This window comes from Cebidichthys violaceus, unplaced genomic scaffold (assembly GCF_023349555.1).
Source record: "Cebidichthys violaceus isolate CVI_PGR_0920_01 unplaced genomic scaffold, fCebVio1.0.p SCAF_20, whole genome shotgun sequence".
Taxonomy (NCBI): domain Eukaryota; kingdom Metazoa; phylum Chordata; class Actinopteri; order Perciformes; family Stichaeidae; genus Cebidichthys; species Cebidichthys violaceus.
This window is the reverse complement of record NW_027176373.1, coordinates 8,155,401-8,168,119: the sequence shown is the minus strand read 5'-3', so window position 1 is coordinate 8,168,119 and position 12,719 is coordinate 8,155,401. Positions and strand designations below refer to the sequence as shown.

Here is a 12,719-nt window from a genome sequence, read left to right as displayed (position 1 = left end):
TTGTCTGACAGAGGGGGGAGACTAAAAGTGCTGCACAACCGCTGCCGAGCGGAAAACGAACGTTTCTAACACGAACTGGCAAAAGGGTGCACATGGACCTACTCCGCAGGCATGGATTAATACATATATACAGTCCTGGGTGGATGGATTTCGCCGATCAGCATCATAATATCAGATATCATTTAAATTTCTTATCGGTACGTATACATTTGTATTCACGCAAACTGAAAATGAGACTGTGGCGACTGAAATGAATGCTCGGCTTTAGGCTAATATGTTAGCATGCTAGCCGCCAAGTGCAGTGGCTGATAGTTTAATTCATGTGCGTAGTCTTCTTATTAATCGAGTTTATCTCAACAGTGAGTTTGACCGGTTTCACCACAAGTCACAATAGCCGTAATGCATCAGCCAGCTAATAGAAACGTGTCGTTATGCATCTTTTAACATGATTATGTAGTTAAGTTAAGTGGATCTGCCTTTAGAGAAGCCTCTTAACTCAGTGCTATCAGCTGTAACGTTACATTTTGACCTCAAAACGCTGGCTTATATTACAAACTGTATGTGCAGTTTAATTGTTAAATACATACACCCCATGTGCTTCACCATAGGTGGCAGAATATACTGTAGCTGTCCAGGTGGTCCCACGTGTGCCATCAGAAAGCTGTCTTTAGGTTAGTGTTGTGTAAATGGGCAGGGGAACAGCTTGGGGCCTGGTTTTGGTGGAAATTATCACTGCATACATTATGTAAAATCTTGGTTAAGACATTTCTGTTGCCTCAAGTTGTACATCATCAGTGGAGTGCTTTTCCATGTACACACATCACATGTAAGTCAGCCATTGAGTAACTTTGGTGCTGTATTGTTCTCCCCAGCTCCTCCGGAGGTGAGCCAGGTTGCAGTGACATGGTAATATTTTTTGAATGGTACTGGAAAGCCGAGGACCAGAAGAGCAGCAGTGGTTTGCCAATGACTGGTGAAGACACTGGTTTGGGGGCTTTGGCCTCACCACTGGTGGGGTATTTGGGAAAAGTCAGTAGAGCTCATGTTTTCCTCTAACTGTTGTCACTTGCGCAAAGCTGAATTGTATTTGGAAAAAAAAATACTGTGACTGGGCAGTACCAATCCAAATCAAACAAAACAAAACGGAAATCTTTAGTAAAAGGCGAAAGTATTTGGCAGATTCGAAGCATATAATGTGTGGAATCAAAGGGTGTTTGTATTATGTATATTTGGTTTTTTAAATGGTGTACTACATAGAATACATATGTTATTTATTGGTTTGATAGCACTTGACACATACTGATATGGATCAAATTTCACCTCACTTGTTCATTCCATCCTCTCTAAACTTGAGAGTTGAAAAGAGATGACATTAATCTGATGAAAACGTATGCAGTCTCAAATTTAATGGACATGAATGGTGAAAAATATAGAGGTTCTTTCACAGGCTCTGTATTTTCTGTAAAACTGTTTGATAACTTGGGTTTAATTAGAAGAGAGTGAAAAAACAAAACAAAAATGTCGAGGTCTGTGGTCATAATTAACACCACATTTCTGTTATCTTTAATGTATTTTTTTTTTTTTTTTTTAATCTTTTTTTTTTATAAAAGGTTCAGGAAAGAGCTGCTTCACTGGAGTATTGTCCCTGGTGTACTTCGAAGGGCTTGAACTATGCTCTGCGCTCTTACAGCATCAACCTCCAGGAGTCAGTCACCCTCTGCACAAATGCACAGGTTAGTCCCACTACTGCTGACATACGTACATACATACATACATACATACATACATACATACATACATACACATACACACACACACCTATTTAATGTTTTTTCTTTTCTATCTGCCATGTTGACATTTCTCGATCCATTCCTCCATAGTGCCTTTTCCCTCTGGTCAGCCGGTCCTTGGAGGATGTTTTGGCTAGCTTGGATCCTGTGGAGCCCATCGTTGGGAACAAAAGAAAGCATACCGTGGCACTGGAAAAGGAAGAGTTGATTAGGCCCGTACACAAACGCCTGCGGTCAAGTGACAGTTTTGGGACACAAAGTATTACAGACACACATGGTGCTGTAAACGTCGTCAGTAATGGCCACTGTGCAGCCCCCGAGACAGAAGAGGGTAAGGTGAATGGATACAGGGATTCTCTACTTGCAGAGACAGCAGGACGGGAGTCTTTACAATATGATGGTGATGATGTTCTGGTCAAGGAACCAGAGAATGCTACTTGTGCAGATGGATTTGCTCCTCCTGCATGCTTGACACCAGCTGGACACCTGCTGTGCTCATCAGAAGCCTTGTTGACCGCTGATGGGGATCAACCTGCGCTCTCTCCTCACCGCACTGCTCCCGGTGCCTCAGAGGCAGAGGATGACTTCAGGCCCGTAAAAGGTCCTCGTGAGGTGCTGAACAGATGCTGCAGTCTGGACTCCAATCAGTCCTTTTTCACGAGTGAAGACATTTATTCAGCTGAAATCAATACTCCATTGCCTTTGCACAATGAGCAGACCGCAAGGACGGAGCATAAATCACTGACTGCAGACATTGGCGCATGTAAGGACATAGGATGCATTAAGTCAGAAATGGAGGGTTTGTCCAAGTCAGAGGAGCTTGTATCTGTTCCGGATCGACCTTTTTGGAGGAACAGTGACAACCTGTGTTGGCTGGACTCACTGCTTGTTGCTTTAGTGAACTGTAAGAGCTTGGGAAAGTGTAAACCTAAAGTTGAGCCTCAGCAGTCATCTGTCAGGCAGCTGATGAGAGGATATGAAGACGTTTGTGCTTCCATCCGACTCCATCAACAGACTGGCAGAGGTAAGTCAAACAGATGATCTGCAGTATGCCTGTGTGGTACAGTCAACAGAGAGTTAGACATATTTAATTTCCTCTTTGCATCTAATGTTCTTGTTTGTAAAATACACAAATTTTAGACTACTGATGCCACAAGAGTCGAATTTTTCAAATGAAAATATTTTGGACTAGTCATCTGACTGTAAATATAGGGCTGCCAACGTAAAATTTCCCATTGACTAAAAAACATTTGAAGTTAATTTACCGCTGAATCATTTTAGTGTAGTTTTCCCAATATAATGCAATGCATTTCTGTGTGTTGTTTCTGTGTAGATGGCGCTGTGAGAGTGCCACATCATGTGCTGCAACAGGCCGATGCAGACCTACAGTGTCTCAGGAACAGTGTCTTCAAACTGCTGCAGCCCAAGCTGCATTGCAAACTGGGTAAGCTCAGTCAGTGAAAACATACTCGACCAAGCCGAGTATGGAAAAGTGATGCTGTTGGATATTCTTAACTAGTGTCTGTCTCCATTGACTCGCACAACCTAGATCAGGGGTCGGCAACCCGCGGCTCAGGAGCCGCATGCGGCTCTTCAGCCCCTCTGTTGCGGCTCCCTGAGTCTACATCCACACTAATACGTTTGACGAACAAAAACGATCTCCGTCCACACGGCGTTTCAGCATCGTTTTCGAGATGATCTTGGTTCAGACTAAAACGCCTGAAAGCGAATATCACGTGACTATTCGCGTACACTGGGCATGCGAGTGGGTGCCGGTGTAAACTGGAAGTAGATTGGTTGCTTAGTTAAAAAAATACAACAGAGTAATAAAGTAGTCATTAATAATGAACGGTCGTGTTTAATACTTAAGACGTTCCTCTATTAACTCAAACAGACACATTCCGTGGAAAGTTTTTGAAGTTTTATTTTTTCAGACTTACTTACAATGCTGCAGGTCTTGCTCTCTCTCTCTCTCTCACATCAAATTTACTTTAAAATTAACACTTACACATAATGGTTTACTAGATTATGGTCCATAAATGTGGTCAACACACGTCTCTCACTCGTTTCCTCAGTTTCGTTGTCTGTTCTCACTCGTAACTCTGCTGGTGGCTGAAGTCTCTGTCCTGCTGGAGAGCCATTCATGTTTTGTTCCTTTTATAGTTTATGTGTGCGGACTTCACAATAGTTGTGCAGAACAAAATAAGCATTAATAAGAAAAGGAAAGTCCTCCGTTTTGTGTCTGTCCGTCCTCCTCAAAGCCGCTAACCGTGACTTCAGACGGCCGCTCCGTAGGTCTGATAACGCCACTGGTCACGCCGCTCACTGATTGCTCCAATAACAGCTGCTTCCTCCTCAAAAATGCAGACTTTAACTGAACAACAGCTGCTAGTAAAGACAACATGGTCAGCAACACCTGTAATCAGTTCTCCATGTTGAGTTAACCTGGTAGTCGATCGGTAATCAAGAGTGTTGTTTGTGATCTTCCGGGAAAGCGTCATGTGGAGATGAGCGAAAAAGTTGCTGGAGCACAGGGGGTATGTTTTGATATTGTTATAACAAGAGAATAATACAATATTTATTTGGACTGTATTTCTAGAGCTACCAGCACTGATACTGAAACCAACGTTTCAGTATCAGTTCTGTATTGGACTGTATTTCTAGAGCTACCAGCACTGATACTGAAACCAACGTTTCAGTATCAGTTCGGGAGCAATGTGCAAATTGTACCAAGCTACTTTGAGCGAGGGCGAGATGTCTAAACGAATGTTCATCACACTCAACAACATGGTGCTCCCGGGACCCCTCGAGCCTTCTATTCATGAGTATTAGGTTTCATATTGCTTAATGACACTTTTTTTGCCAAACAGATTGCAGCTAAAACTCGAGTGGTGCACTCAGTGAAGTGCAGATGTCTGCCAGGTGTGTCTGCAACGACCACTGCTGTGTTGAGTGATTGAATAAATGCAACCCACAACTGGCTATCCCCCCTGTCTAGACGCCACTGGGCTGTAATGCGGCGTAAAACAACAACAAACTCAAAAAACAAGCGGCTTTGAATGCAAGCAGTCGGCTCAAAGTCGGCATATAATACACTTCATACAACGGCAAAATTATGTAGCATGCAGCCATAACTGGGCACCCAAAATTTGACGAGAATGCGAGATGAGCCATGGACAGACACACACTGACGCAAGCAAGCACACACACATGCTACTGATCGCATGATCCTCCTGGCCGAGATTAAAAGAAGTATATAAAGGAGCGGTCGTTCTTATTTCCACATAGCTGCTCAAACTTGCTCACTGGCTTTCACACTGAAAATACAAAAGGATGGGCAAGCATAGTGAGGGGGCAAACAATGCAGGTACAGTAAAGATACAGGCGGGTGACACACACACACACACACACACACACACTATTCATTTCAGGCGTGCTGACACAAGTCATCTTTGTAATTCAGCCCGAGTCTCATCCACAGATAAAATTCTTTAAAATTGCCTTGAAGTGGAGAGTGTAACCGCAGCTTCTGTCGGCACTCGTACCTGTGACGACGCTCTAACCACGCGTTTGTGCTTCATTCCAGGTCAGAGGGAAACTCCGGTGTTTGCCATGCCGCTCCTACTGGAATTGGACTCATGGGTGGAGCCTCTCTTCAGGTCGACCTTTCACTGGGACTTCAAGTGCAGCGAATGCAAGACCGCCACGAAAGAAAGGTAAGGGATGAAATGATGAAGTACAACATATTTAAGTTGATGCACAGAAAAAATAATTGTGCTTGAAAACACTCCCGAGTTTGAAAAGTTTGAAACCGCTCCCGAGTTTGAAACCGCTCCCGAGGATGTATAACTTTAAAAACTCCGGGGTTGCCGACTAGTGTGGATGGCGTAAACACATAAGTTTGGAAGCGATGTCGTAGACATCCGCGTTCGCTACTTGATTGGTTCTTAGCAGTCACGACGTGTCCTCCCTTGATTCGTCACACCCCTTTCACATGACCCTTTCCCGGAAAATCACAAACGGCCTTGATAATTGATCAATTACCAGGTTAATTTAACATAGATAACTGATTACAGGCGTTGCTGACCTTGTTGTCTTTACTAGCAGCTGTTGTGCAGTTAAAGTCTGCATTTCTGCGAAGAAAGCAGCTGTTATTGAAGTGATTAGCGAGCGGCGTGACCAGCAGCGTGTCTTGTAAACTTTTATGAGAGAGAGAGAGAGAGAGAGAGAGAGAGAGAGAGAGAGAGAGAGAGAGAGAGAGAGAGAGAGAGAGAGAGAGAGAGAGAGAGAGAGAGAGAGAGAGAGAGAGAGAGAGAGACTTTCATTCTTAAAGACTACTTGGCTTATTTTGCTTTTGATATCTAACACCCATTAACTGGTTACTAACTTGTTAATTAAAAAAAATATAATAACGCAATTGATGTGAAATAAGAGAGGTGCTTTCCTTTTATGCTGGCGCTCTATTGACTCCATTGTGAGCTTTGGCACCGCACTGTTTATTTAGTGCTGAAGTTTGAATGTTTTGTGTTGTAAATGTCTTGCCTTATGTTTTCTTTTCGGTTAGCGCTGCTGAAGTTTCTTGATCAGGTCTTTGTTAAGGGTGTGCCGATCGGTCAGCTGCCTGGTCCTTATCGGCAGATGTTCGTTCTAAATAGTTTGATCGCTTCTATGAAGGCCGATCAGAAGAGCTGATCAGATGACGCCTCCATTCTGATTCGAGACATGTTCAATACTCATTTGCCTGCTCTCTAGCCTGCTCTGTAATTTGCTGTGAGAGTGACACACACACACACACACACACACACACACACACACACACACACAGCTTCATTTTCCATGTTAAATTAACCAATATATGTTTAATTGATATATTGTATGTTGAATCCATAAAATGCCAGACAGCAGTGAAAAAAGGCCTAAGTGACGTCTTCAGGATTCTTGTTTTAGGATGACTTGAAGTCCAAACCTCAAGGGAAATAAATTTACAATGATATAAAAAAAGAATGAAAGCAAATCCACAAATTGGAGAACCTGGAACAAGTGAATGTTGCTCAATTTTATATTAATTGACTTAAGTGGCAAGGCGTTGCACTGATTTGGTGGATGGATCCGACAGATGTTTTCAGGGGTATGTTGTTAGTCTTTCTTTATCGTCTGTCTATCAGAAACGGTTGACCACACCAGATAATATAATCGCTGTATTAAGTGCTGTGTCATTACAAATACCCTCACCAAATCAATAAAAATAAAATAAAATCAACCGGCGATCATTGTATGCGAACATCCCAGATACTCCAACTAATATTCAGTTGACATGTGAAACCCACGTTATAAGGAGAACATCATTATTCTCTGATACACACTCCTCTTCTGTGAAACTGTATAAATTGTAAATGTTTTTCCCGCTGTACTTCTCAGGGTTGTGAAAACTCTCCCCACCGTCACGAATGTTTTGCCTGATTGGTGCCCACTTGATGCGGTCCACTTGGCCCCGTGCAACGTGTGCTGCCGGAAGAATCAGAGGAGGACTATGATGCTGGAGAGGTGTGTGTGTGTGTGTGTGTGTGTGTGTGTGTGTGTGTGTGTGTGTGTGTGTGTGTGTGTGTGTGTGTGTGTGTGTGTGTGTGTGTGTGTGTGTGTGTGTGTGTGTGTGTGTGTGTGTGTGTGTGTGTGTGTGGAAACGATTGGAAATTAAGACCACTGTATTTTAGTGTGGTGATTTTTATTTATACTTTGCTTCAATTGCAAAGTAATTACAGCCGTTCTTAGGAAATGATAAACTGTAGTTGCTGGAGCACAGGGGGTATGTTTTGATTGCGATGTCAACTAGGGTTGCACTGATCCGACTTTTTCAGTCCCGATGTTATTGGCCGATACCGAGCACCAGTCTAATACCAGTGTTTGATTAATACGCTGTGTGCTTCACTGTGTGGAGGAGACTGGGATCATTATTTCATGTTTAAACATCAGGCTGGACTTAAAACAGCCGTCCTGACTTTGAAAACTAAAATGTAACAAAAAAGGTACAAAGACAAACATTTACCTGACCTAACTTTCTAGGAGCAGGTAAAGAGAAGTTGTTGAGCAGAAAATGCTGCAGCTTGAATTTTAACTAACACTAGAGACCACGTTAGACCACGTTAGACCACGTTAGAGACCACGTTAGACCACGTTAGAGACCACGTTAGAGACCACGTTAGAGACCACGTTAGAGACCACGTTAGAGACCACGTTAGACCACGTTAGACCACGTTAGAGACCACGTTAGAGACCACGTTAGAGACCACGTTAGACCACGTTAGAGACCACAGTCTTAGCATATCTCCACTGGCTACCAGTAGGATTCAGAATTGATTTTACTGATTGTTTCTAAAGCACAGACAGACCTAGCCCCTGGCTATATTGCTGATCTTCAAACTCTTTATGAGCCAGAACGCAGCCTTGGATCTTCAGGCAAGGCTCTTGTGGTTGTTCTACGGGCCAGACTCAAGATTAAAGGTGACGGTGCTTTCTCCATGAGAGTGGAACAAAACACACTTTTATAAACAGGCTTTTATGCGAATCACTACCTATCCACTACTGCTTTTCAGTTTCATGGTATGTTAAGCACTTAGCTTTAAACAAAAAAAAGGGGGGCTTTATGAAGGTTATTGTATTCTAAATTATTATTAAAATGAATAAGCTGTACACCAGCAACTTGGTAAAAAGTCTTCAAATTAACTGGAATTACAATTCAAGTGTAAACTTTTTTTTAATTCAGCAACAAACTAGTCAAAACTTGAACATGGTTTTAAATCCCAGTATACAATATACAAAGTATATAAGCATAGAATTGAATAGATGGGCCCTATTGTCACTGATAAGCGATCAAGCTTTTTGCATCGACATCCAATATCGGTATGTGTGCATCCCTAACTAAGAATGCCCTTTAACAGACAATATTAACTATTGATTGATTAATGATTATATAGCGTTAAAGCAGCTTTCGCATAGTCTCCAGATTATCCTCAGCAAAGTCAGATGTATGGTTGTAAAATTACAAACATTTATTCCAGCAGAAATCGTCAGGTTATCATTATAACAAAAATATGTCTCTACGGGACACGGAAAGAAGCATTAAGTTATTAACTTTAATTGTATGCTTTCAGGTGTTGAGCCACAGCCTGCTCTGTCATTTAGAGCCTGTAACTGATTGACAGGGTGAAAGAAATTACTCATTATTACTCAACACTTGATAATGTCTGAAATTAAAAGACGAATGTATAATTTTGCAATGTCCACAATTAAATGTTAAGCGTAACCATCGCATATCCAAGATATTAACTAGAGAAAGTTCTTCTTCGGCCTTAACTTTTCCATCCGTTTCACCAGACTTTTGCTTTGTGTTTTGTTCAGTGTGCCTCCGGTGTTTGCGCTGCACTTTGTGGAGGGGCTTCCCGACAGCGATGTCAGAACATACGACTTCACCTTCAAGGAGAAACGCTACTCGGTCACCACCGTCATACAGTACAACCATCAACTTAAGCACTTTGTCACCTGGATTTGTAACTCTGATGGTAGGTTTTCTGTTGTTTTGTTGTATGTTTCCACTGATATGACATGTAAACAATATATTTACCATTGAAATGTAGGGGCATCCGTGATTATCACGTGACTGTCACAAATAGTTCACTGATAAAATCACTATTTGCATGTCTAGTGATTATTCAAAGAAGGCCAATTCGCTTTTAAATGCTTCAGAAACAGGTGGTCTTAAAAATCTTCATCGTCAATGATATGAGTTGACAGATAATTATAATCCCCACTCGGCATTGTGGTGGTTTGTTTTTTGGCGTTTTTGCCAGTGACACCTACAGTCTATGTAGGGCATATCTATGGGTTACATTAGTTTTTTTGATTCTTAACAGTTATAGGAGAATAATGCAGGGCATCGAGTATAAACGCCTTCGTTCATACTCTGATCTTGTGTTACAGTATAAACAAAGCTGGAAGCTTCTGGTTGAGTGACATGACGGTTGATATTTTTTGTAGTTTGCCAACAGCACATTCTGCTGGACAATTCATGCAACGTTAATGTGCAGAAGACTCCAGCCATTTAGGGCTTGTTTCAGTGTCCTTTTCTAGATCATGCGCTCTGGGGCTTGTCAGCCAAGGTTTTTTTTTTACCAATATTATTATTCTTTCATTATTCAGTTCTCTTTTTAGTCCAAATTATGTTCTGCAATCTGCATGATCTTTCCTGTAAAAGAGATCATTGGTCTCAGCGAGGCCTGTTCTGACTGTTCTTTTAGTTCTAACCGCGTGTTGTTGTACCGCTTTCTTTACAGGATCATGGCTGGAATACGACGACTTGAAACATCCGGAGTGTAAGACCCACCAAAAGCTCCCGGTTCCCGCTCAAGAGATGCATGTCGTCTTCTGGGAGGTGAAGGAGGATAAAGAGCCTCGTGTCTGTTCTCCCTCCAGCACATTTGCTGAATGTCTCCCGTCTAAAATTGAGATAAACCCCAGTCAAGGTGACAAAGACTTAACAGCAGACGAGCTGTTGGTTTGCTTTCCCGATCAGTCTCTTCTGGCGTCCCACAACGACACCGACCTCATCTGTGCGCTCTCTGCATCTGAAGATTGCAGCAACATCATGGACACAACCGTTGTGGCCGACGTCGATACGTCGATAGGTTGCACAACGCTGCTTGACACCTTCGAGGGCCTTTCCCACAATGACATCATTACACTCACACTGGTGGAGTTAAAAGTGGATTCAGAAATGCAGCCTTTAAATGATGAGGAAGAAACTGAGGGTTTGAGTGTTCCCACCAGGAAGGAAATAGTTGACTCCACACCGGATAGCTCCTCCACTGCAGTGGGCAGTGAAATGTCCCACGGCCCTGATGTTGAGCTCACCAACTCCATGTCATCTGATTCCGTGGATGAGTTGTCCAGTGATCCGACATTTGTGCCTGCTGGTAGGAGAGGACGAGGTAGAGGCGTTGGCAGATCCAAAACAGTTGGCAGACAAATGGTTAAAAGGGTGGCGGCGGTGCCAAAAGCAACACCGCATATTTCTCCACCTGCATCTTCGGAAGCCTTCAAAGGAATCGGTAGCAAACCAGAGACCGCTGCTGCTGCTGCTCAGGGTGACGCACCACCTGTTGACGCACAGCAAGCGTCCCCTGAGTCTTCAACAGATGCCTCGGCCCTGTCCACCGGTCAGAAAAGTCCACCAGTGCCGCCTCAGAACGCCCGCTGGTCCTTCCTGCTCAGCAAACACCCACTAAACCAAGTTCACAGGGCGATTGCTAAATGTGCCCCCATCCACACGCCCACCTCAGTCACACGAGTAAAGCCCACTCCTCTCACTCAGTCTACGCCCAACCCTGTGAGAAGACCGCAGACCCCTTTAGGATTCTTCCCTAAACCACAGCTCCAGACAGAAGAGAGCGAGTGTCTCCCGATGAAAGCTGCGGAGAAGTACGGGGGATTCGGTGCAAAGACCGCCGACACCCGAAGTCCGCTCCCACTTCCTTCTGTCCTCACTGGCAAGTCAAAGCTGGTTCAAGCCATAACTTCTAACCAGCAGAAATCCCTGAAGAACACAACAGTGTTGTCTGGTACGTCGCCTCCTTTGCCTGGAGCGAAGCGGCTTCCTGAAATATCTCTCTCAAAGAAACCGAGCGGCCCGTCCTCGAAGCTTCCGCCGGGGCTCAGCGACACAGAAGCCCTCAGGTACAAGCTGATGAAGAAACTGAAGGCGAAGAAGAAGCAGCTCGCTAAGCTGAATGAAATGCTTGGTCACCAGGGGGGCGCCGGCCTCCGACCTGACAGCACCGGCCTGGGCTCCCCGAACACGGTCACCTCCAGCACCTGCGACGACTTCCTCTCGAACCTGCTCTCGCCAGCGACGACCGCAAGCAACCTTTCACCAGACAGCACCGGCTTCCTCGAGATGCTCGCCAATGGGCAGGATGGAGCCGACCAGGCGGACTGCGAGGTCAACGCTGCCGGCACAGTTTCCCAGACGAGCGCACCCAACGCCGAAAGCTTCCTTGATGAGTTTCTCTCGCAGGCTGTGGCTCAGAGACCGACTGACATGGAGACGGAGGCCCTCAATGCACTTGAGCTTTTCATTTGAGCTATGGGGGGAGTTGTCTGCTAGCTCCAAACACAGATATCCACAACCATTACTTGGTATCTTGAGGAAAATTTTGTTGGGTTAATGAAGTTCAAATGCATGTTAAGTGGTGGAGTTTGTTGAACCATAGATGACATTTGTAGACCTTAAGCTCTGGCACATTGTAAATATTGTATGTTACTGGGATGTATGAAGCAATCATGTTTACAGCAAAAGCTGTTTGTTTACTCTGTTTTGTTATTTTGACAACTTGAAAACGTTCATGAAACATGATTTAATAAATACTTTAGATGACTCATTATGAAATTAAGGAAAGTGTGTTGCGTTTTGTTTCAGCCTCCTCGTAGAGGAGTATATCATTTCTATTTTTGTTTTTTAGTGTAAATACTAAAGTAAAGTCTTTCCACATATTACAAACTCGGGTACCGATGATACTGAGACTGTAGCTAAGAGAAAAACTCACTGATTATGGCACATGTACTGTAACTGAAAGATGAGTAGGCTTTTGAAAATAGTCGGTTTAAGAAAAATAGTTACAGAATTCTACTTAATTTAGGGTACATTCAATCGGACATCAAACAATCTTTACCTCGTCCATAATGTGTAACTATCAGTGATACCATGTGAAACATAATCTTTTAAAACATAGTTGACTGACAGTTGTTTACAGACTCTTGCATTCAAGGAATCTGTATGCTAAAATGGAAGTTTGGTAGGCAATGCAACTCAGTATACAAAGTAAAACCAAATCCAGTAAACCTGGGGTATGGCGTTAAATATCTAGCAAGATTGCAACC

The 12,719-nt window shown here is 43.4% G+C and overlaps 1 protein-coding gene across 1 annotated transcript; it reads left to right on the top strand.

The window, feature by feature from the left end:
- The first annotated feature begins 874 nt into the window (after positions 1-874).
- uspl1 (ubiquitin specific peptidase like 1) lies at positions 875-12,237 on the top strand. The gene is made up of 8 exons (XM_068716041.1): positions 875-1,029; positions 1,611-1,733; positions 1,881-2,814; positions 3,124-3,234; positions 5,377-5,506; positions 7,209-7,334; positions 9,186-9,346; positions 10,118-12,237. Exons 1-8 carry the CDS (start codon positions 904-906, stop codon positions 11,920-11,922), a joined length of 3,516 nt encoding a protein of 1,171 aa, XP_068572142.1. The 5' UTR covers positions 875-903; the 3' UTR covers positions 11,923-12,237.
- The last annotated feature ends 482 nt before the right edge of the window (positions 12,238-12,719 follow it).